At 39.8% G+C, this 24,609-nt stretch overlaps 1 protein-coding gene across 3 annotated transcripts; it reads right to left on the reverse strand.

Annotated features, from left to right (window-relative positions):
- Nucleotides 1-3,448: 3,448 nt before the first annotated feature.
- On the reverse strand, nucleotides 3,449-19,274 carry anxa6 (annexin A6). 3 transcript variants are annotated; one of them, XM_084041502.1, is made up of 26 exons: nucleotides 19,176-19,274; nucleotides 18,002-18,062; nucleotides 16,922-17,034; nucleotides 16,250-16,334; nucleotides 16,032-16,126; nucleotides 14,875-14,988; nucleotides 14,685-14,775; nucleotides 14,328-14,407; nucleotides 14,152-14,208; nucleotides 13,389-13,482; nucleotides 12,364-12,459; nucleotides 12,172-12,230; nucleotides 10,930-11,052; nucleotides 10,645-10,703; nucleotides 10,128-10,206; nucleotides 9,410-9,491; nucleotides 9,230-9,324; nucleotides 8,645-8,758; nucleotides 8,228-8,318; nucleotides 7,739-7,818; nucleotides 6,522-6,575; nucleotides 6,038-6,131; nucleotides 5,823-5,918; nucleotides 5,642-5,700; nucleotides 5,089-5,226; nucleotides 3,449-4,105 (listed from the first exon to the last, which is right to left on the reverse strand). In XM_084041502.1, the coding sequence occupies exons 4-26, from the start codon at nucleotides 16,260-16,262 to the stop codon at nucleotides 4,046-4,048; spliced, it is 1,923 nt and encodes a 640-aa protein (XP_083897628.1). In that variant the 5' UTR covers nucleotides 16,263-16,334; nucleotides 16,922-17,034; nucleotides 18,002-18,062; nucleotides 19,176-19,274; the 3' UTR covers nucleotides 3,449-4,045. The 3 variants fall into 3 exon arrangements, with proteins under 3 accessions (XP_083897628.1, XP_083897627.1, XP_083897626.1); XM_084041501.1 differs by lacking the exon at nucleotides 16,922-17,034 and having other exon boundaries at nucleotides 5,104-5,226; XM_084041500.1 differs by lacking the exon at nucleotides 16,922-17,034.
- Between the last annotated feature and the right edge of the window lie 5,335 nt (nucleotides 19,275-24,609).

The following is a 24,609-nucleotide window of genomic DNA, read 5'->3' on the forward strand; positions in this document are numbered from 1 at the left end:
CAATTGAGTGTGTGTGCACAGTCTCGCTGCGATCAAGCCAACGGTGCCGGAGATTAGCTGGTTACAGACGGAACCACGGACGGAAGGATGGACGGAAGGACGGACAGACAGTGCAAAACATAATCTCGGCCATGCCTTTCGGCCTTGAAACTGTAGGTCTTGTGCTTCACAATTAAGATATTTGGAAAAAAATCCATGACAATCCAGCCAGTGTTTTTCAAGATATCTTGAAGTGAAATGTGTAGTGGAAAATGTCACCTAATGGTGGAGATAGAGGAGATTGATGCTACTCTGGGGAGCATTAAGCCAGGTGCCCAGCAAACTTCCATCATAGCCATAGTTAGAGCCGGGCAAAAAGAAAGAAAGAAAAAGGAAATAGAGACAGTATATACTAATTGTTTATCATTGTTTATATTCTATTTATATTGTTATTGTAGTTTTGCTATTTGGGCTACTTTATTCTGACCTTTTAATATTCTTAATTGTTATTTAAATGTTATTACTGCTATTATTATTACAATTATTCTATTCACAGTGTTGAGGAAGTAATTACAAGAATTTCACTGTCTGCAATGTTGCAAAAGCTGTATTGTAAGTCTATTGTATGTCTGTGACAGTAAACGTTTATACCTTGAAAACCCTGGAGCCTTGAAATGATAATGCAAATATCTGTCTCTTCCTAACTAAGCTTGCCACACCTTTCAACTTCTCTCAAACAGCGGCCAGTTGGCCAAACAGAAAAAAAGTATAGATTATACCACTAATTGGTTTGTCTTGCACCTTCAATTTAACATCACTCTTTGACAAACTCATGCTTTGACAAACATTAATGACTTAATCTCGATTCTAATAATGATTGCGTTTATATCTAATCCTGCTATGATATGCTGAATTTATAGTTTGGTTAATCTGCATAGTAGACAGACATTTAAAATAATGGGTAATGTCACTCATCATGTGGGCCTGTAGAGCGACACATTTGAGTTTCTTTTCCTTTGCTTCTCTATCGTATATTCGATTATTCTCAGAGCATAGTTCGAGGCCTTGTTATTAGATGCTAAGAGGAAAGTCAGGCAACAGATAGAGAGAGAGAGAGAGAACAGATGACTTGTGACATTGGCTGTGAACTCAACTATATGGTAGCCTCATTATCATTAAAATAATCTAATTTCTTTCCTTTTTTTTACCAAAAGTGGAGAACCCCTTAGATGTCAAAACGACTGTAACTTTAATTGACATCTCAAAACAATGACACCAGTTATTCCTTTACATTGCTCTCAGATCTATCATTCGATTTAGTTGAGCTTTAATATTTGAGACTTGCTTTTTAACACAGTTTGTTGCTGCATGAATATAATACAAGAACTACAAATTGCTTTCTAACAATGACAAAATTAGCAATTGGACAGGGGGTTTCTCCAATGTGGTCTTACTTTAAGTAACACATTATATATGTGAATTTAACAGATGTTGTAGACTCAAAAACATTATTAAAATTCACATTAATAATTATACCATTGAAAGAAGTAAATAATTGAAAAGGTATTAGAATTAGATACAATTATAGCAGTAGTTATATTACCTTACAGAACTGCAGAGAAAAAAAAGAGAATAAATAAAATTGCAATAATAATTAGAATGTAGATATATTGAATTTGCCATACATCCATGCTAGACAGCAAAGATAAGGATGACAACCATTTGAATGAAAACATGAAATCCTTTCAGTTCACCGACAAAACCGAATAGACCCAACAAATAATGACAAATAAAATGTTCTCTCTATTTCTCATGTGATGAAATGAAATAAACAAGCATAAACTCACCCACACATTCTGCGTGTGTCGGAAAGGCACTTTTTAAGGAAACTGGTGAATGGGGGGAAGCAATTTCACAGTGAGACTTGGGGAATTTCCACATAGCCCAGTCAACAGAACCTGGTATGTGTCCAATGGCCTGCTGCCTTAGAGTAAAATGACAAGTGAGAGACATTCAAGCCCATTTATTTCCTCTTCGTTTACAAACACGTAGAACACAATCATTTAAATGCACATGTTCTATGCACCACAGCAAAGTAATATGAAGACTGCAATCAATCAAACATCAAGTGAACAGTGCAGCAAATGCAGATGAAAGGTGTGTGGGTGACTCCTGCAGCTATACTGACTAGTATATACATAGAAAGAACGTAATTATCATTCATTTGCCCAAGATGGGTCCAAAAATCTGTCAAAAGCCACCTTTTGCATGGCATCTTTAGAATAAGTAAATCACAATATTTTGTTTATCTTGTATAAAGTGCTACAGTAGTCCTTAGTAACAAAGTATAAAGTTTCACAGCTGTCAAAAGGGAAATTCACCAAAAACTTATATTTTGACAGGGACTGCATTATAACTAGTATGCGCTATTGAATTTGATCTCTTAATCTCAGATAATTAACATCAAATGGAGCAATTTGAGGTTGTGTTCTGCCACTAAAACTTTTGACTGCTGCAGAGTGTATTTTGTTGCCTTGGATGTTAGCCCACTGAAGGGGATTTCCTCGCCTCAGACATATTTTTTCTCCTTTCCTCTTTTAACTCAAAGATGGCCTGCTGACAACAGCTGCACTCGAACATACCCAGCTATGCAGTGAACTGACGCAGAGGCTCCAACAGAGAACGTGTTTTACTCCACTATCAGTTGACAGCTGTGTTGTGTCACGGTGCCATACCTAACCAAGTGTACACACATACTGTAACCAGGGTGCATGAAATGAGGAACACATTAGATGTGTGCAAATACAATATACAATTTATGCATTTAGCAAGGCAAAGTATCTAGTATAACAAGAAAGCTGCAAATCTATCTAAGCAACACATAAGCACAGCTTCTTTTATAATTAAATTAAAGGAGGCCTCTCTTTTTTTCCTTTTCTTTGTTTATTAATTTGTTGTGTTGGTCTGGATAATGACATTGGTCGTGGATTGACATTGTACTCCGATAGACAAAGCAATATAACTGCACCGGTCATGAAGAACCTTACGTGTCTTAATTAAGATCATCATGAGTATATAACTGCCATAAAATATCATCAAACAGTTTTAGTATAGCCTCAAACCACAGCAGAACACTGCTGTGCTATTAAAAGCCTATACAGTTTCATACTGTACATTGTTTGTTCAGTAGGCAGTGAATTATAGTGGGGAGTTTCCTGATGTTCAATCTCCCATTTCTTTCTGCTCTTCCCAGTGTATATGGCCAATATCAACAGAGTTAATCATTGAACTGGCCCTACCAGCTCTCCACATCAACCACTGGTCCCCTCCCACAGCCCAAACTGTACAACAAGCCAAAAAGGACTCTATAACTATAACCACTCGGTAACTGTGAACCTTAATATAACATTCAAGAAATGGCTTAAAATATTTTTCAACGGCACACCAAAAAGAAAAGGACAGCAATGACTTTGATTTGGATTGATTTAATTCAGGTAGATGTGATATCATAAAATCCTACATTCGTCGCTGGACAGTCAATCTGTACGTACACCTCGGTCACAAGTTAGAAGATTGGAACAGGTTTAATTAGACCCTGTAGCCAAGCATTGCAGACTAAATTTACCGTCATTATACAATATTGGTTTTCATAAAAAAAAAAAAAAAAACAGAAGACAAAAACAAAGAACAAACGTTTTCCTGACTGACAAGAAAACACGAGCATGACAGCAGACGATTTGCTTGGAAGGCTAGGCGGTCACACAGTAGGTCACTTGGTTTGGCATGAGAGTGGCAGCAGTTAGGGACAAACAACAATAATACTGACGATTCCCCTCCACAATCCCATTCATACACAGTCGTCTGGTAGCTTGTGAGTCAGTACACAGGTCAGTGTACCAGGGCTGATTGGCATTATGTCTGTCTTATACTTGGTTGTGTGCCGTGCGCACCATAAATAGCTGATATACAAGCTCACAGCATATCGCAGCACGGCACATTGTGAGCTTGCAGATCTGCTCTTTACAGTGCACGACACACCAGCATGGAACTAAGTATGAATCGCGCTTTAGTCCTCTCCTCCACAGAGCAACAGCAGGGTTTTGCGGTAGTCTCCTGAGGTTTCACCCTAGGGGGAAAAAATACAGCTTTTTAAGAAACAGAATTGGGCATAAATATATAAAACAAGCCTAAATGAAAGGAGAATTCCTGCTTTTTCATTACTCTGGTACTGTCACCTGAGTGAAACTGAAATGTATGTCATCTGTTATTGCCACACAAAAGGAAATGGAAGTCAAACTCATACCAGGTAGAGATGATAAGCTCAGTTAGCCAAATACCATTACAAGAGGAATACATGGTTATTTATAAAACAGGAATTGTCCTTCAGGACACATTACTGAACATTTTGCTACGATCAACAATTATAGGACAACATCTTTGCTGTGGGAAACTGTGACACAAGCAATACATGCTGGAAAGAGTCAGAAACTCATTTAACAAACACAAGGTTAGTCACATTTAGGAGGAAAATAAGGAAAAATAAGACATAAGAGGTTGGAAATTTGAAAAATAAAAAATATGAATCAAATGCAGTGTCTTGGTAAGAAATACACCATTCTAGCTTAAAACAATGAAAACAATGTACAGAATTATTTTTGAGATATTCTCATTTTAGCCTTAAAATATACATTATCTGACATAACTTTATAATTTTTGGTATCTATTCTGACACTGGCAGACCAATATGACTAACAGTTACCCTAAATGACATTATTGGTCTTCTGGGTGATTTAAGCGCTAAGTAAATATGGAGCTGCAGTTGGGTACTTCCTGTCTGTTCTGTTGTTAACCAATCACACACACGTATACACACAGAGGAAGTCAAGCACACAGGGGGAAATTCCTAAACAGCTGTGAAACAGCCACAGACCTAATAGTCCACCACAGGAAGATATACAGCATCACGCCCCACCACCCCACTAGAAGGATGTGTCTCATCCCCCAGAGTACCAAACTTCCTCTACAGAGTCAGGACACACAGAAGCCCACACGTAGACAGTAGACACTACAAACGGAGGGTGTTAATAGACAAGAAAAGCTTAAACTTACAACCGTGGTTTCTACCTGGATGAATTCATGGAGGGAGGCGTCTTGCGCGTCCTTGAACTCTTTGCGAATATTGAAAAGGTCTACCTCACTGCGGGAAACCATGATCCGAATGAGCGCTCTGTCGTCTGTGCCGAGGCCCTGAGGAGGAGAATGAGCTTGTTTATTCACATTTCCCCTAACCCTAACCCATTTTTTCACAAATCTACAAGCTCACAATGTGTCCCAATGCAGTACGTTGTGAGCTTGTAGATCGACTATTTTCACTATCACTATATATGCACGACACCATCGCACAGCAAAGTTTGAAATAGGGCTTAAGTGGTTAATAGTAAGTGGAACAGCTACAAGATATCACAGAAATACAACACAAAGCATGCATACACAGAATTAAAGCGCGACCGGAGATATTCTATGCACGCTGACAATATGACCCTTTCAGTAGCTTAAGCTGGCATCTACAGACCCTGAATGTGGCTAGCATTCCTCAAGGCCTGGTGTTAAAAATAGACAAAGGCATCATCTGCTTGAAAGGAGCCCGCACACATAGATTTACCTTCATGGCTTTGTACAAGCGGTCTGCAAAATAGCCTGGCTGGTTCTTTACACTACGAACTGCAAAGGAAATAGAGAAATAAATGTCTGAGGATGAGTCACCCTCTAAATGTCAGAACCATAAATGGTACATCACTCAGGGGGAACATTTTACAAGGCCACAGGTCAATGTCCGTAATTACCAATTCCGAGGAAAGCATTCTTTACATCTCCTGACATCTCCTTCTTGATTATCTGCTCAATGTCCTTATTGGAGGCTCGTACAAATTCTGTAAACACTGTAAACGATAGAGGGTATCGTTAATAATCACGAATCAGACTCATTTTGTAAAATAATTTATCATTTTGATTGCACGCTGTTCATTTGTCCCTTTGATTGATCTGTCTGGGCACTTACCCCTCCTGAGATGAGGGAAACTCCTGGTACACAGAATGCTCATAAACTTGACTTCCATTTCATCAGAGTCTGCATTGCAAGCATCTGCAAGCTCCTGTGGAGTTCAATAAAAGAACAATATCAACAACCCTCGCAACTTTAATATCAATTCAGTATTAACCCATTAAGACTGGGAACGCATCAGTGTCATTTTTTGATTTCTTTGGCATCTTTGAATATGTATTTTTTAAAGCGAACATTTGTAACTCAAATCAAATCTTTGTGTGCCTGGAAGAAAATATTTTACAAATGTTCGCTTTAAAAAAAGATTTTTCAAAAATAGCAGATCTACAAGCTCATAGCGCGGCACTGAGTGCCGCGCTATGAGCTTGTATATCTGCTATTTTTGAATAGCCAAAGAAATATAAAATGACAGAGATGCGTTCCCGGATTGAATGGGTTAAAAAGATAGTGAAACAGTGAGTACGCCGCACTGTAAAGTCACCTGAGCGTCCACATCAGCTCGTTCAGTGTCTACCTCCCCCTCCTCTCGTGCACCCTGAACACAGTAAAGCATGTTGGGTTATGAACAGGGTCAAATTTGTAAAACAATAAAAAAAAAAAAAAAAAGAACATTTTCTTGAGCCCTTATACTTAAGGTAGGGTAAGTGATATTTTTTGGTTAAAACAAAAAGTATTTTGTTAAAAGGTTAAAATACTATATTCTGATAGTAATCATTGCTATAGAGTGTTTTTTCAGTAACAGATGTCTCCCTGTCTCTCCAGCTCTTTAATAAACAGAAAATACATTTTTCGGTAGGTGTCAAAATCTCAGCCAATCAGGAGAAAGTACCCATTTTTAAGCTTAATTTGTATAGTGTTCCAGTTCCAATTTTGCCTGCTCATTTCTTAGTGTCATCACTTCCAATTTCACTTGTTTAATCTGTATCCTGATTGAGTTCTCTGTCCTGTTTGGATAAAATTGGAAATGAAACTGAAACTGAAACGAAAATGCATTTTCTGTTTTATAAAGAGCTGGAGAGACAAGGAGACTCCTAATACTGAACAAACACTCTATAGCAATGAGTACTATCAGAAGATAGAGCTATTTAACACTTATTTTAACCAAAGCAAATCACTTACCCTACCTAATAACCTAATACGAAGATTGCTGATATACAACCTAACATGTTGTGGTTTGACGTATTGGTTGCTTTTAGTTCGGCTATTTTTGAAATAAAGTAATGTGAACAGTTTTGAAGATTTTTGACCAAAATGTAACTGAATACAATGCGGAGGCATGTGATCTCTACATTAAAGGGATAGTTCACCCCCAAAATGACTTTTTTCTATCGATTAGTCACTTGAATTCATGGATATTTTGTCGTTTTTGTTGCATTCCTGAGCCAATAATTTGATCACCGTCTGCGGTTCCGGTAGGAGACACAAAGAGTCTCCTTTGTGTCTCCTACCGGAACCGCGCCTACCGGTCCGCTGGTCATCAAATTATTGGCTTAGGAATGCGACAAAAACAAAAAAATATCCATGGATTCAAGTCTCCATAGGGTGACTAATCGATAGAAAAAATATATTTTTTGGGGGGAACAATTCCTTTAAAGTAACAGCTATTTCCTGTAATGCGGCACCAGTGAGTCAAGTGGGTTACTGGAAACAAAAAAAACAAGTTGGTTAACATAAGTTCCCACAAGGGAGACGTTTTACCTGAGCCAGAGAAACAAGGATCCGACAGAAAAGTCCTGAAGTGTCAGACTGAATGGCTTGCTCCATAGTCTTTTTATAGCCTACAAAACAAAAATCCACAATGATTTGATGTATGTACTGCCCATAATGAGTATTAAAAGACCATACCGGAGGTCTGCCATGTTTACGACTCACAGTATACTTGACGTTACTCAAAAGCATACTGTTTGTTTGATTTTCAAGGAAACCATTGGATTCCATTCAGTTCAGCATGGTATGAAAGGGTATGAATGTCAACATGCAGAGATTTGAAACTTGCTTGACATTGTAATTCACCATGATAAATATCATTGCGTGGTTACATTATGTTAAAGTTATTGTTGCATTTTAGATCGATTCAACATTTCTAGCTGAAAATAGAGAAAAGATTGATTTACAAACTAAATTCAAACTTCTTAAACTCATAATGAGACCACTAATGGTATCACAGAGGAACTGAAAAGTTCTCACCAATCTCATATGCAGCGTTCATGGCTTGAATCTGTTCATTGCTCCTGGTGACCAGGATCTCAATCAGAGAGTGTTCATCTGTACCGGCCCCCTGTCACAACACCAGAGTTTTACAACACAACACAACACAAGCCAGTGCACTGGCAGGCAGATGCTCACCATATTGGTGCACAAGAATGGAAAACAAAGCGGGGGCTCGCAACTCACTTTTGAATGCTCCAAATTTGTATTTGCAACAAACAGCAGATACACAAGAATGAGGTCATACAGCTGAGTAAAGGTGTGTCTGCTGGGTCTCTATATAAGACGTTTTTTGTCAGATGCCAATTATAGCATATTGCATACAATAGCATGGTGCCCTGGTTTCTTGGTAGGCCATGAAGTGGCTATGTTGAATCATTTTTGTGTTGTTTTTACCTCCATCGCTTTCCTCATCATTTTGGCATCAAACTCAGCTGGGGTCAACATCAGACCAATGATAAGTCTCTCCAAGTTCTTTGACAGCTCAGACTTCAGGTCCTTCATCAGGTCCTATGAGGATAAATCAAAACAATTGACAAGCTGACATTTCATTTACAACTATATATATATCTATATATCTATTTTTTTTTAATATTGAAGAATTGGGTACATTATTTTCCCCAGTTTGTGTATATTTTGAACCATATGAAATATATATTTAGCTGGATAATGGACTATTCTGTTTCTGCACCTAGAGCATCCAGGTGGTTCATATCATTGACATAAACATCTACAGGTCAAAAGACCAGGGACGTGCTGGCCACTGGGAAATTAGGGAAAATTCCAGAACGGCCGCGCCATTTACGGGCCGCCAGACAGCCGGTGGGCCACCCAAGACAACTGCAGCATGTTTTGTTTTTTTTATTGAAAAAAATCGGAAAATCCCAGAGCTGAATTTTGGTCCCAGCACGTAAGAGATCATGTTAATACTGCCTACTCCCACATTATATTCATATAATGGCAGTGATGGTGCTCACTCACCCTGCCCATTGAGGATTTGAAGGTCTGTCTGATCTCTTGTCTCTGGGCATTGCTTCTCTGTGCAACAATGTCAATGATAGCATCTTCATCAGTTCCTGTTACCAACCAAGAGACAATATATTAAAAGCCTATCATAGAGCGCCAGTATATGTGTTTGAATTTCCTTAATGGCCGTCATACCAAATCCTTTCATGGCTTTCCTCAGAGCTTGTGCGTCAGCGGCGGGGTCGAACCCTGCTGCGGGACGGATTGTTGGTCTCAGCTGGGACAGAAAAAAGGATTTAAGGTAAAGTTTGATATGGATACAGCCGTGCACACAATGCGGCGAGGCAAAGCAAATTTGGTTATTAAATACACACTGCATTGTATAAATATAATACAAAGCCTCTTGAGGGCGCCAGCGATACACATGCAAAGGTTGGCATTTTCACAACAGCCAATAAAAGGTTTATAACAATATGCCCCTGACATTTGAGGGGGAGTGAGCCCTGGTGAGGTTAGATGCCTTGACACCAATGTCAGGGGGCGGAGGGGGGGGGGGCACAGGGGGACTGAAGAACAACTAAATCAGATAAACAGTTTGTGAGGCAGCCTTTTGTTCACTAAAATGCTGAGATCTCTGTGACATTCCCTGGCCCCTTGGGTCCAGTTTGGACAGAGCATCGTAACAAGAACTGGTTGTATTTCAGTGCTCCGATGTGTAAAATGAACAGCATTCTGATCGTATCGGCAGTTAGACAAAGCCTTTGCTGTGTGTGAGCATTGTCGCATTATTGCCACAACTCTGGGGCCCTACAAGCTATAATAGCTCATAGCACGGCCAGTAATTAAGATGCATGCCATCGCCAAGCCAAACATTCAATGACACATCTACGGTGGGCAACGGATGGGGCCAAACCTGGACTTTGGTCATGGAACTTTGTTCCCACATCTTGTAGGCTATCTGAGCTGCTTCAGGGAAGAACTCTCCAGCTAAGCTGTAATGATCAATGCAAAAATAGGAGACAACTTTACAAAGCACACAGCTCAGTTAATATAACCCATTGAATGAGTCATATATAATAGGGCAATGTTTTAGTTATGGTATGCATTTTGTACTCAGCGTTAGACAGCCTGCCTATTTTCAAAATATAACCACACCAAAAAACCCTCTGTCACATACAATTTTACAAACTATTTGCTTCTGAGCAGGCAGGCCTATCTTTATATATTTCTTGTGTGATGTGGTCCTGTAATGGATACCTCTCCTTTTTAGGAATAGTATTTCAAACAGCAAGTTTCAGTGCCGTGTTATAACTTTTTTTTTTTCCTTTTTTTTTTTAGCACAAGAACTCTCTACACATGATGGTAGGTTATAGGATAATTAGTGCACTACTGCCACCTTGTGGTTGCTGCTGCACACAGCCATAACTTACTCATCATCTCCACCACACAGATTGAGCAGAGATCTCTTGTATTCACCCGATGTGTCATCCTGAATTGTTTGGAGAAAAAGACATATTTATTATTAAGTATAATTTATATTTCTACAACCATTTTCGACTTAAAGTGTCGCTAGGCAAGAATTACATATTTACAACTTGAAAAAGTGTTGGTAAAGCTTTTTACGTTGGATACATGTCATTTTTGCGTCAAAGGGACTTCTATCTTATAAATAGTTTTAATTTGTGAATACACAATAGAAGTAGCTGGCTCCCAACCTTAATCATGTTATAAAGAGACTTCTCGTACAGGAGACGGAAGCATTCTCGAATATCCAGCATGTCTATTTCAGAGCGACAGACCATGATCCTGATGAGAGTGTTGTCAGCGGTACCCATACCCTGAAGATATGAGGGGGAGAGAATAAATTCCATTCAGAACCAAGTAGAGGAAGGTCAGCGTTAAAACCACTATAGACGAAACACTTTAAACAATCACTTGACCCATTTGCAAAACAAACAATCTTGCTGTCTACCAGTAGAAAAAAAAAGAAATGGTAACAATGTTAATGAAGGGTCTCCATTATGTTATTTGATTTATTCCTATGTGTAATATGCACTATTGTCGTATACCATGTGATCAGTAGTCTCGCATAGCCAGACAATCAGATATCTCCGCCTACTGATTTTCTGAGGAAAACCACATTCAATGTATGGGCTAGAACAATGGAGAAACCCAGTGCTAACAAACCTACACCTACTGCTTTGAAAATCAATCCTGATACTGTCCCAATATGAGCAACCACCGTAAAATCTTTGCTTAGGTTCTGCAAAGCTGTTATTGTTTATATTTCAGAATAGTTTTTATCTGGTTTTAGTCCATTCATTGAATTGAGATGTCACCAGATATATCAGTAGGTGGAGATCTGTGATCATCTGACTTTGCAAGACTATGTGATCAGTGGCCAGCTGGCAAACCGGGGACAAATCCTGATACTGTCTTTACCAGCACTCTCTGTGTGAATGTAATTTGGGGTGTGCATGAGAGCATGCTGCGTGCGTATTCCAAGTCTGACCTCACTGGCCCATCACAATCAAATTAAGTCAGGCTCACACTACAGGAGTTTTAGGCCATTTATCCCTAATTCAGATAAACTTGTCGATACATCATAGGCTCCGTGTTGTGTTGCTGTAAAAACAACCCCTGCAAAATGACCCGTATCACTATCAGAATGTGATCAATTCGGTCTGATAACATTTGGAGAGTCTAAAATAACATCTTTTTATTTGTTTTCAGAAAATAGTGTCAGTCTGTGTATTTGTATATATATATATATATATATATATATATATATATATATATATATATATATATATACAAACTCACAAATGAGCTTGCAGATTTAGTATTTGATTGTTTTTGGAATAGGCCTTACCTTAAGTGGGTAAAATACTACACTGAACACTAAACTGTTGCATGCTGTTGACACGTAACATGCGGTTGTCAATAAGTATATTTACCTTCATTGAGAAGTAAAGGCGCTTGGCAAAGAACATGGGAACACTCCGTATGCACTGGACTGTGGGAAAGAACATGACACAAAGCCTGGCTGCATTAATAGCTAACTTGACATTCCCAATCACAGCGGCTAGTCGTAAGAAAATGCAGAGAGAGTGAAATTGTCTGATAAAAGGTGGTGTGGTTCGTCTTACCTACGGCCAGCATCAGCCTCTCAAAGTCTCCAGACAGCTCACTCTTTAAGCTATCCTCTATAGTCTTCTCTGCAACACGCTCGTAGGCATCAAACACTACAAGAACAAGACAAGACAACATTTTGTGAGTTGAATCATCCTGTACCCTATTCTAATTTCAATGCATAATTCGACCAAATAAATAGAGTAGGAACAGTGGTTGAGGCGTTCTGTACATATATTCCCACAATATTTGGTTAGCACAAATAACCTTGCATAACAGTCCTACGTAACAGTTTAACTAAACAACGTGAGAGCTGATGTGGCTGATGTGGAATGTAAAGGCCAGACGACCCATACCGCACCAAAGCAACTAGTCGCAACTCCTTACAACATGCAACTACTGTGATGGGTCATACCAACTTGTTCTTTCTCCTAAGCTTTGATTTATTTGTATTGTATATGTATATATTGTCTAAGTTAATATCAACTTGTTAATATCAACAAGTTAATATCAACTTGTCTAAGTTAAACATTCAAGTCTGTCTTCTGTTTATTCTCTCCTTGTTCTCCTCTCTCTCTCTCTCTCTCTCTCTCTCTCTCTCTCTCTCTCTCTCTCTCTCTCTCTCTCTTGCCCTCCACTCTCTAGTCTGACAATTAGACTTCTAAACTGTCTCTGTATTTTTGATCAGTCATGTATACAGTATGTGGTATTTATTTATTTTGTTTACAATTTTGGTGTCAGCATGTTGGCACTGGCAATACTGCGTTCTTTAAAATGTGTCTGAATAATCCCGTAAGGGATGGGATGTGTTGAGGCAGCCGGACACAATAAAATTATTCTTTCATGCAACTACTTGCAACCATCATCCCCATGGCAGTTGCAAGGAGTTGCAATGGTGTGGACAGGTCTTAAAACTGTTTTGTTGCAAGGAGTTGCGACTAGTTGCATTGGTCCAGCGATCTGGCCTTTACTCCCAATGGCCTCAGTGGGTATGCCTGCATTCCACAGTTCCATGCTAGTTTCAACCCAGAGCACTTCTCACCCATCTTGAGGTGGGTCACACTGCGGCTTCCCAGGATCAGGATGAATTTGGCCTCGTCTGTCCCCCACTGCTCTTCACCTGCGGCATACAAGTCCTGAACAGGGGAGAGAAAGAATGCATGTATGGAGACTAGTAACAGATAGAAGGTTCCTTGGTCTTCAACAAAGCGTATTTATTTTGCAGGGATGGAAATCAACTTATTACGTATCCTTGTTGAGTGACTTTTTCACACACTTTGGCATGGCCCTGCAGGAGGCTAGCCGTCTATAAGAGGGTCGGTCTGCGTGCCTGTCTGTCTGAGTGTTTGTCCGGAGCTATTCTTGCAAACTGCCGGCCCAATCAGTGTCACATTTCTTGTGCACACTGCCAGTAGGCCAAAGAAGTACCTCCACAAATGTTTAAAAAAAATGTCATTCTTATAAACACAAGATGCTCATGACTTTAGAGAGCATCAATGAACTGAAGATGGACGTATATTCTTATTGTTAAACGTATACGTTACATTGCCACATTGACCCTTTTACTGTGACCATAACAAACTGTTACTCTAGAGTAATCATCAGAGCTGATGGCTGCTAATTTGGTCATGACGAGCACTCAGGGGGAAGCTGTTAAGTGTTAAGTAACTTGCTCAGGGACACTTTGACACATACAATAGGTGGTCCAGGAGGCGAACTGGTGACATTCTGATTACCCACAAAGCTACGACCACCCCTAACCTAACGCATGTCCTACTGAGTCTGTTTTCATATTGGACGCTAACCTGTGCATCCTGCTCCACCAAGTCTGCATCCACCACTCCTGATTCGTCTCTGGTCCCCTGGAATAGTGAACGCAAATAGTCACCAACCAAGCGACACACAAAAGACTACTCAAATCCAGTCAATGACTGCATGCATTATGACAGCAAGTCCACAGTTGTCTTGTAGGTGAACAAACCTGAAGCAGAGCAACCAGCATCTTCTTAAAGTGTCCTGAAGTGTCTGCAACCACGTCCTCCTCCATGTCATTTCCATAGGCTGGAGACAAACACAGCACTGTTAGTTCTTTATTTATCGTGGGTAGGTTCGCTGAGCACGAATGCAGCAACACCTAACAATTACATACATTCACACCTGGGATCTGCCCACTAGTACAACCACCGTCTTGTAGTGTTGGTTGCATGGTGATGCCTTGTGTGCTTGTAGATCAGATATATAATCTGTATTTTTGCAAAATAAATGTAAACATTTGGAAATGTACTCAAACAAGGGCAGTTGATATACATAAGATCCAATCAATAAAACAATGTCTCACCATCCCTGTAAGCTGCTACCATGTCATGTATCTGCTGGTTGTTTCTGGAGGCCAGGACTTCAATCAGACATCTCTCGTTGGTTCCTGCTCCCTGGAAATATAGCATGACATTTAATATGAAATGGCTTCTGCTTCCTATTGCTCAACTGAGAAATTAGAAGATAATATATGATACTATAAATAACAATACCTTGACGGCATCATGGATTTCCTTAGCATCGTGGTATGCTTGGGGTCTCATCAGACTAACGATGAGACGTTCAAACTTGCCCGTTAGCTCATATTTCAGGTCATCAATCAGGTCCTGTACAGTGACATTACATGGTTACATCTTTGCCCTTGAGAGCTATACTGTATCCTAAGGTTTGAGGTCGATTCTGAAGAGGTGAATCTTTATACTATGGTGGAAAATGGGGAATGAGTCAGCAGTCCAGAGTGAGAAGGGGAGGTCGTTCCACAGCTTGGGAGCCAGGAGGGAGAAAAGTCGATGCTTGGAGCGTTGGCAATGGTGTTTTAAGGAAGGGACTGTAATAACGCCAAATAGATTGCCAAATATATGTATTAGTGTGTATTTGTCTTTGGCTATAAGAACTGTCTGGGATTGAGGCTGAGGAGGCTTCTGCTCCGTGGGGCTGTTGGTCAGGAGATCTGGGGGGGGCAGCTGTAATGCTGTTTCTTTGCCTGAATATTCTTCAATAAATTGACTACACTTCACCCTCACTGGATATTGATATTTTCCATTACAGGACCAAACACACTTCCTGTTTTAGCTGATCTAAGTGTGTGGTAAGCGGTATGGGGTTCGATCATGCCCTGAAGGTAAGGGGTACCATGCCCTTGATTGCCATGTAAGTCATCACCAGTATTTTGTTCTGGGTGCGGGCAGCAATTGGAAGTCAGTGAATGGAACACAGAATCAGGGAGACGTGAAAATATAGGAGAGACCAGGCGCACTACAGTATTCTGGATAAGTTGTAGGGGTTTGAGTGCATGCCTGCAGACCAGGAAGGAGGGAGTCCCATAGCCTTATTTAGTCACAGAGACAATGAAAAGTAGCATTCAATCAACGCAGACCATGTTTGACCTTCCACAGAGAGGGTGCTCATGGTGACATGTGGTGACACTTTAGCTTGCACTGCTTGGACGGCTACTGCCGTATCAGCCCTTGGGCTGATATAATTTATCCCCAAGGCAAAAAAAGGCTGGGCATGTGATGTAAAGTAATACAATTACTTATTGGACAACTGGGGGTTTACTTATTATCTTTAAGTAAATTACATTTCTGACACATTGGATTCTTTTTAGATAAACAATACCATGGATAGAAGTAGTGATGCATTTATTTACCTGTCCAAAGCCGGATTTGTAAGCTGCAATGATCTCCTGCCTCTGTGCATTGCTCCTGGAAGTGATCAGATCTAAGATAGTCTCTTTATCGCTGCCTGAAGGAAATGATGGCAAGGCAAAATGATCAGCAGTAGCTACCTGAGACATTGACACGCACATAGATTACGAATAAAAGATACATGTTACGCCAACACATCAAAGAGCAATAAGATACTCACCAAAGCCTTTCATGGCATTGTAAAGATTCTCAGCATCAGCGCTGGGATGAAAATCCTCAGCGTGTGTTATTGTGCCTCGGAAACCCTGCAAAAACACACAAACAAAACAAAGCAAGTTTATTTCAGATTTGCAGGTAAAGTTCATTCCAAGGGGCCCATGCACTGCAATACCAGATGCATAGTAAATCTCAGATTTGGAATGATTAGCAGTAAAAGAGCGTACTGTAACAGGATCAAAACGTTGTCTTTTATCTATTAAAGGTCTGAGTGGAGCATTATATAGTGGGATCTTGGTCTGTCATACTTCCCCAGCTCAGCCCAGCACCTAATAATAGTATGTCTATCTACTATCTCACTAAAAGGCCATTACGTCAAAGGAATTTCAAACTGGACTTTCCACATAGGAGAGGAATGCTGGTACTGTACTGCATGAGGTCATGTGACGTGACCCTGAAGTCGGGTGTATTGTTATAGACTAACTTAGCGGTCTGTCGTCAGAAACACACACGCGTGTGTGTGTGTGTGTGTGTGTGTGTGTGTGTGTGTGTGTGTGTGTGTGTGTGTGTGTGTGTGTGTGTGTGTGTGTGTGTGTGTGTGTGTGTGTGTGTGTGTGCGCTGCTACTGGGGTGGGGGTGCATGCATGTAGCCGGGAGTCGTGTTACACAGAGATACCTGGTCACTTTTCAGAGGTCCAAAAACTGCTGCTTCAGATAGACAGACCTTTATTGATCCCCGTGGGGAAATTCAGTTGTCATAGCAGCACCACAGTAGGACTCATAAATGCTCTGCAGATTGACCAAAAATATCACCACGCGATAGGAGGTGCCATGAGCCTTTACACAGAAAACCTGCATGATTATGCCCAGCTGATTACAAGTTCAGGATGCGTACTATTATTATAACTCAATTCAGTTACAAACTCATTCATTGAGGTTGACTGAGAGAACACAGCCCACACACTAAAAGCTGGAACTCCAGCTGCTGTCTCAGGAAAATGAAGCTACTGGATTCGAGCTGGTTCCATGCCTTGGGAAAAGCGCCATTAGATATTCCTGCTGCATTGGGGCCGTCAGCCAACGTGGCCTGTATATGCCAAGCCAAGGGGGTCCCTGCACATGCTCAGATACTCTGCATTGACTCGGACACTATCCTTGTGACAGCTGGACAGCTTCACCCCCGTAGCAATAGGGCTACAAATACAAGCCCCTAGCAACAAGCCTTAGAGTAAACAGACTTTTCAAATGGCATTTCAGACTGATTCCGTTTTGGGTCGTGTTACATAATCATACACCTAATCGTGAATAAAATGTATTTGCTAATGTTGATAACAATGTTTTCTGCCTCTGTAACACTATCTAAGCGTTGACTGTTTCTTCTTTGTCATGAAGCCTCAGTGAAGCTTCTATTTTGCTTCAGACGAGAGCAGAATTATTGGAAAAAGACAAGGTTACAGTAAGCTGGATGTCTGCCACAAGTTTTCAGTATAGCAATTCTGCAAAGTCATTGTGGACTGATCCTGTCCTGTGAGTCTTTCAGCCACATACTGTATAGTGTACACAGGTAGCAGTGACAGGAAACACATGGCTCCAAGGTTTATGTTGCTGTGGCCAATGAAAGACTAGCATTCAACTGACCTCAGTGCTGTCTGCATGTCATTCACAGAAAATAACTCTGTTATGTGTATGACTGCATTCACTCAGTGTATAATCTGTAATATGTGACACAGTGTGTAATGAGGGAGGCCTCACTTACCATTACTACTGTCTATATGGTCTTCTCTATCAGCACTGTGCAGGTATCAGTCGTTTAAAACCTATGAGGAGGAAAACGCAAGATTAAAAGTGTTAACATTAACATTTTAAAGCATCACTGTTGCTCTGTTACTCCACGTTGCCAAGAGAAAGTAGAAGACGACAGTGCTACCAGTGTGGACTGTTTACATTGAATATAATAACATGTTCAGCTAAGAATACACATAGGCTAATTTAAATTATCACTGTAAGTGATCACTGCTTCTTTTGGCTTTAGGCTTTGCTGAGGAGAAGACAGAGCTATGCATAACACCACACAATGCAGGAACAAGGAGGCCTCACATTCGCCCAAAAAGGACGTTGGTGGACAGACTTGGCTTTAGGCCTGGTCAAGACATTTATGTTTTCCATGAACATATTTGGGAACTCACTTCTTCCTTCTAACCCCTTTAGATTTAGAGGCAAAACAAAGCTAGGCTATCACACATTTTACAGACAGAGCAAAGCTAACAAAGCAGAATTATTATTATTACAAATATTATCAAAGATTTAAAAAAATATATATAAGAGAAATTAAGGATAGCTCATAACTTTCACTTTTCACAGTAACATTCAAGTTTTCCACAGATATCATAAAGGAAAGAGAGGCATAATTTAATTTCTGAGAGAGATTGAATCTAGTTGATTCAAGATACAGGAGGGAAGCTCTCCTAAAATAGCCTGCAGTGTACTTAATGATAGATGTAATGTCTATAGGAGTGGAGGAGTCTCTCTAGGACCACACCCATAGGCTATCTGCACCCCCAATTACATAATAGAAGTAACCTATAGCTTTTAGCCCATCTTTATAGACAATGTCCCCTTATTTTTCTTAAACATATGCCTATGCAACATGTTTTATACTTTTACTCAACATTTTCCACTTGTGTAAATTAAATAACATTCCTCACAGCCGTAGGCGGCTAAAGGTAGGAATAATATCTACTGTAGGCTGTAGGCTATTACACTACATAAAATAATGACGTAGGCCCACAATTAAAACTTATTCGTTCCAATCTAATAGGCTATACATCTACAGCAGCAGATTTCAACGGGTATTTCATTCATTCTATAGGCCTAATAACTACACGATTTAAAGGTGAAGCTATAGACAACAAAGTACAAATCGAGCTTACCTTTTGCACGCAAATTGTGTGTATTTGACAATCGGTCCACACTGCGTCTCTCTCTCTCTTTCTCTGCTGACTGTGCTCCTCTCTCTCTCTCTCTCTCTCTCTCTCTCTCTCTCTCTCTCTCTCTCTCCAACCCGACGCATCAGCCGGTTCTTGTCCTGCAGCAGCAGCTGTCCCGTTGTGTCCTCTGTGACGTGACGCTCTCTTAAAGCAGCGTGTCCAATAACGGCAAAGCATTTACGGGAAGGGAAAGTGTGTTGAATGAACCCTATAGGCCTAAGTATCCCCATGATGCATCCGGACCATGATCTGGACACGTGCCCACATAGAGGAAACAAATAGTAGATCTACAAGCTCACAAGGCAGCTATCTTCACTACTTCTAACTTCTAAAAAAAATGTATTTATGGAAATTATTTGATTTTTATTGATTAAAAGTTGTGATGTTTTGTTTGTTTAAACGTTTTAAAAACAAATCGGTCCGCGACCCAAACATGGGTCCCGACCTATGGGGAGACTACAAATCTCTCCCCATAGCAACCTTGCTGCTGCTCCTCCTGCGCACATCTGTTGAACTTCACAGATCAGCTCACTCACTACACCCACATGTATTTACTGTCTGAGGTGAGGTCACAAGTTCACAACATTATATAGCCCATCAAAGCAGACCTGGCTCTGTGAATTTGTGACACTGGTGTAAAGTAACTAAGTGCATTTACTCAAGTACTGTACTTAAAGATCCACTGTATAATTTTAATTAATTTTGTGTACAATGTTGGGCTATTGATCTACAAGCTCCCAATGGGTTCATCACTAAGAGAGCTTGTAGATCGGCTATTTTCAAATGGCGGAAATGTATAAGGCTGAAGTGGGTAATTTTTTGTAATAGCCTAATAATCAAAATCTACAAAGTAACTAGTAACTAAAGTTTGTAGTGGAGTTAATGTATAATATTTGCCTCTGAGATGTTGTGGAGTAGAAGTAAAAGTAGCCTACTGATAATTGGAAATACTAAAAAAATCTTCTATCTTACTTACAATACAAGCTCTCAATTTGTAGTGATGCAACACATTGTGAGCTTTTAGATCTGCTATTTTCAGAAGATTTTCTATACATTTTATCCACAAGTTTCCTGGGGCATGGAATTGACAGGAAGTGATGCCCCAGCAAACTTGTGGATAGGCTACATTTCAAAACTTGTGAAATGGGACATTCTGCATAATGAGTACTTTTTACTTGTAAATTGAATTACATTTTGAATTCCAGACTTTTACTTGTAACAGAGTATTTCTACATTGCTGTAGGCTATTGATACTTTTACTTAAGTAAAACATGTTAGTACTTTTTACACCACTGATTTGTGAAACATTTTGTCAGTGTTCTTCTGACAAGTCTGATAGTCAGTGACTCTGACAATAACCTCAGCTGTGTAGCATTAATATAAACCAATCAAGTGAATGTTAGAAGTGCTGGTCCCCTCTTATTATAGCTAGAGTTGTGAAATGTGAATTTGGCAGATAGGAACATGCTGGGCTGACGGCAGCCTACTGGCACTGGTGTGAGATTGTAACTGTTCTATTTCTGTCTTCTCAGACGCCCATTCCAGTAGAGGGTGAGGAATAGCATGACATAGAGGTAGAGTGACACCAAAGGCTACATACTACAGACAAACAGACAGACAGACAGACAGACAGACAGACAGACAGACAGACAGACAGACAGACAGACAGACAGACGCAGTGGTGTAAAGTATCTAAGTTTAATCAAGTACTGTACATATACTTAAGTAAAATGTTGAGGCATTTTTACTTACTTCAACCCTACATGCATTTCAACCATTTGAAAATAGCCGAACGCATTTTGAGCTTGTAGATCTGCTATTTTCAAAAGATTTATTTTCTCCAATTTATGCATTTGAAAACATTCTGCATAATGAGTACTTTTTACTTTTAGTACTTTAAGTACATTTTCATACCAATACTTTTGTACTTTTACTCAAGCAAATGTTTAATTCCGGGCTTTTACTTGTAACAAAGTATTTTTACATTGCCGTATTTATACTTTTACTTAGTAAAAAATGTGAGTACTTTTTCCACCACTATACAGACAGACAGACAGACAGACAGACAGACAGACAGACAGACAAAAGGGTAAATCAATCAGAAGAATAACCCATGGCATTCGAGCACTCCAACAATTCTCTAGTAGGAAGGAACACTTAATTGGGACACAAAACTCGCCCAAAATGCTTATCACAGAGGGGAGGCATGTTCCCTGTAATTATCCCCATCAGTAATTGTTTCACCCCAGTACACATAAAATGAATGATTGCCTCTGGTCACTTGGTAAAATGGTCCAATGATGCAGCAGTTAACTCCCATTGTCTGTAACAGGGAAAGGGCCCAGGATGTCGATCCCCAGAAGTTCCATGGGAGTCCCCACCTGGTACTGCTGCAGCAGGCATGTGAACACCTTTTTGTGTCGTACAGATGATGTGTGGATGTATAGATCCACATCTTGCCTAAAGTTCGGCCAATTGAAGCAGGCCTAAAGCCCAAAGTGGCCCACCTCACCAGGCCATGGACCAACTGGAGTATTGCAGGCTGGAGACAGTAAGGCATAAGATACTAGGCTATCTCGCCCCCCTCTTCAGGTGTCTGCCACCTGAGATACAGCAACTGGTTGATGACAGATTGCAGATGCCGCTTATCCAAAGATGCCACTGTAGACCCCTCGGGCATCCTCCAACTTCAATCCAATTCTGGCCACAGTTGAGGTCTGCATCGCAATCCTGCTCTCAACATGCCACTTCTGACACCAATGACACTAAGGTAATTCAACACACACACTGACAACTTCTCTCATAGGAACACACTTTTATTTGTGTCTGTAAGGCACACAAAACTAATCTCCCATCAGTCATGGTATAATATATGAAAATCAAATCAAATAAATATATAAATGAACACCACCCAATGACATAAATGACAAACAGTTACACAACACATACATCCCCCCAAACGCATTCCCCATACAAACAACAACTAAATAAAACAAATGTACAAATGTTCAAATCATGTTTACATTATTTCAGACCATTTTCCGCAGAACATTTATTCTTTATTTCTTTACATTTTGGGCGGGAAATAGCCATTTTAACATTGAGGTAATGTTTAGATGCCCACCCAATCTGCATCTGAATTCCAGGTTTCCTAGGACATGTGGGGACCCTGGACTGTGACACAGTTAATGTTGTACTAGTAGAGAAACCATATGTACTGTAGATGGGCCTGCATATTGATTAGTAGGAAGCATGTCAGACTCTACAGTGCATACGAATTGATATGTCTCATCATCACTAGCTTATAACCTCACCACCTACTGTCAGCTAACAGAAGAAGATAGCGCTGCTAGAGCAGGGGTCTTCAACGTTTTCAGGCCAAGGACCCCTTAGCAGAGAGAGAGATGAAGCAGGGACCCCCACTACTTTTTCAGCTTCATAGACTTGTGTAGCGTTGTGTTGGATTCATGTTAATGTGTTCAGACTGTTAACCACTTAAACCCCCATACTTTGAAAATGTGTACTTGGTCTGCTCTCCCCTCCACACCGCAGATCTACAAGCTCACAATGCGTTGTGAGCTTGTAGATCTGCTATTTTCGGCTAATGTTCCCCTCAGAATAGGGATTCTAGGGTTCAGTGGTTAATTAGATTAGATTTATTGGTCCCCGTGGGGAAATTCGTCTTCACTTTTACTCAAGTAAGAAATTAATGTAAAAAAAAACGTCCTATCATTGAAAGATTTAGCGGCCCCCCTGTAGTAACTCTGAGGACCCCCTAGGGATCACGGACCCCCTGTTGAAGAACCCTGTGGTAGAGGAATACACATTAATGCTCAGTTCAGGTCAACAGTGACCTCTGCTGCTTTGAAAATGTAATGAGCCTTGGATACAAGCTTGAAGCTTGTAAATCAGACAATACAGGCAGGCAGAGTGGGTTTACTTTCATGTAATCATTTAGATTACACTTCTCATCTAACAAATACATTTATTAACCGTGCAATATGATTCATTGTAGGTGACACATTTTGGTTTAGTTGCAAATGTTATTGCACCAAACAAAAAAAGAAAGAAAAATGGAAAGAAAGAAGGAAAGCAAGCAAGCACAAAAGTAGCCTATTTTTGACATTCAGCCAGTGGTGGAAAAAGTACTCACATTTCTTACTTAAGTAAAAGTATCAATACTGCAATGTAGAAATACTCTGTTACAAGTAAAAGTCTGGTAATCAAAAGTTTACCAAAAGTATAATAGTATTGGTATCAAAATATACTTAAAGTACCAAAAGTAAAAGTACTCATTATGCAGAATGTCTGGTTTCACAAGTTATCATTATGTATAAAATGTGTAAATACAGTATATTTTGAAAATAGCAGATCTACAAGCTCACAACACGTTGCATCGCAACGTGTTGTGTGCTTGTAGATCGTCTATTTTCAAATGGCCGAAATGTATATAGGGCTGAAGTGGCTAATATATGTTTTGTAATAATAATCCAAATCTACAAAGTAACAAGTAACTAAAGTTTTCAATGAATTGTAGTGTAGTAAAAGTACAGTAATTGCCTCTGAGATGTAGTGGAGTAGAAGTAAAAGTATTGAAAATACTCCAGTCAAGTAAAAAAATACCTCAAAATTGTACTTAAGTACAGTACTTGAGTAAATGTACTTAGTTACTTTACACCACTGCATTCAGCATAGGATTTGTTGTGGCCCGTGTCAAATAATGAGCACATTATGGGAGAAAGGCCACTTTGTGACTAATTCCACTGAGTAGGAGGGTCACACAGGCCAGCCTTGTATATATCGCTGTCAAAATCATGTTTCCTTCATCAGAGTAAACAGTGTGGATATATTTACCAAGCCTGCAGAGTTCTCCTGGGGTAACAGACAAGGTAAAGAATTTATCTGTCTACAGAACAATACAGCTTTTTCTTTCTTTCTTTCTTTCTTTCTTTCTTTCTTTCTTTCTTTCTTTCTTTCTTTCTTTCTTTCTAGAATGTTATTTTAAATTGCACTATTCAAGGAATTAAAAGTCTCTTGCACATCTGAATCAAATCTGTGTGACAGGTGCATTGGTGGAGTATTACATGTACAGAGATCAAAGAATAAAAATCACCTGCACACAGTCTTCACTTGCTCAATAAAGAAAACAATATTAATCGCAATGTTTCAGTCATGGAACTTCTTCAGTCATTGTGATGCAACCAGAGCCTTGTGATTACAATTGTTGTCCTTATTGAGCAAGGTAGGACAGTGTTTTTATTTTTATGATTTCACTTTTTAAAACAATTTTCTCACAACTGTGAACTCTCCCTTAATTAAAAACCCCATTGTGAAGTAATAGCATGCATGCATGTGGATATCTTTACAGTCTTTGGTG

This window comes from Gymnoscopelus microlampas (assembly GCF_963454915.1).
Source record: "Gymnoscopelus microlampas genome assembly, chromosome: 18".
Classification (NCBI taxonomy): Eukaryota; Metazoa; Chordata; class Actinopteri; order Myctophiformes; family Myctophidae; genus Gymnoscopelus; species Gymnoscopelus microlampas.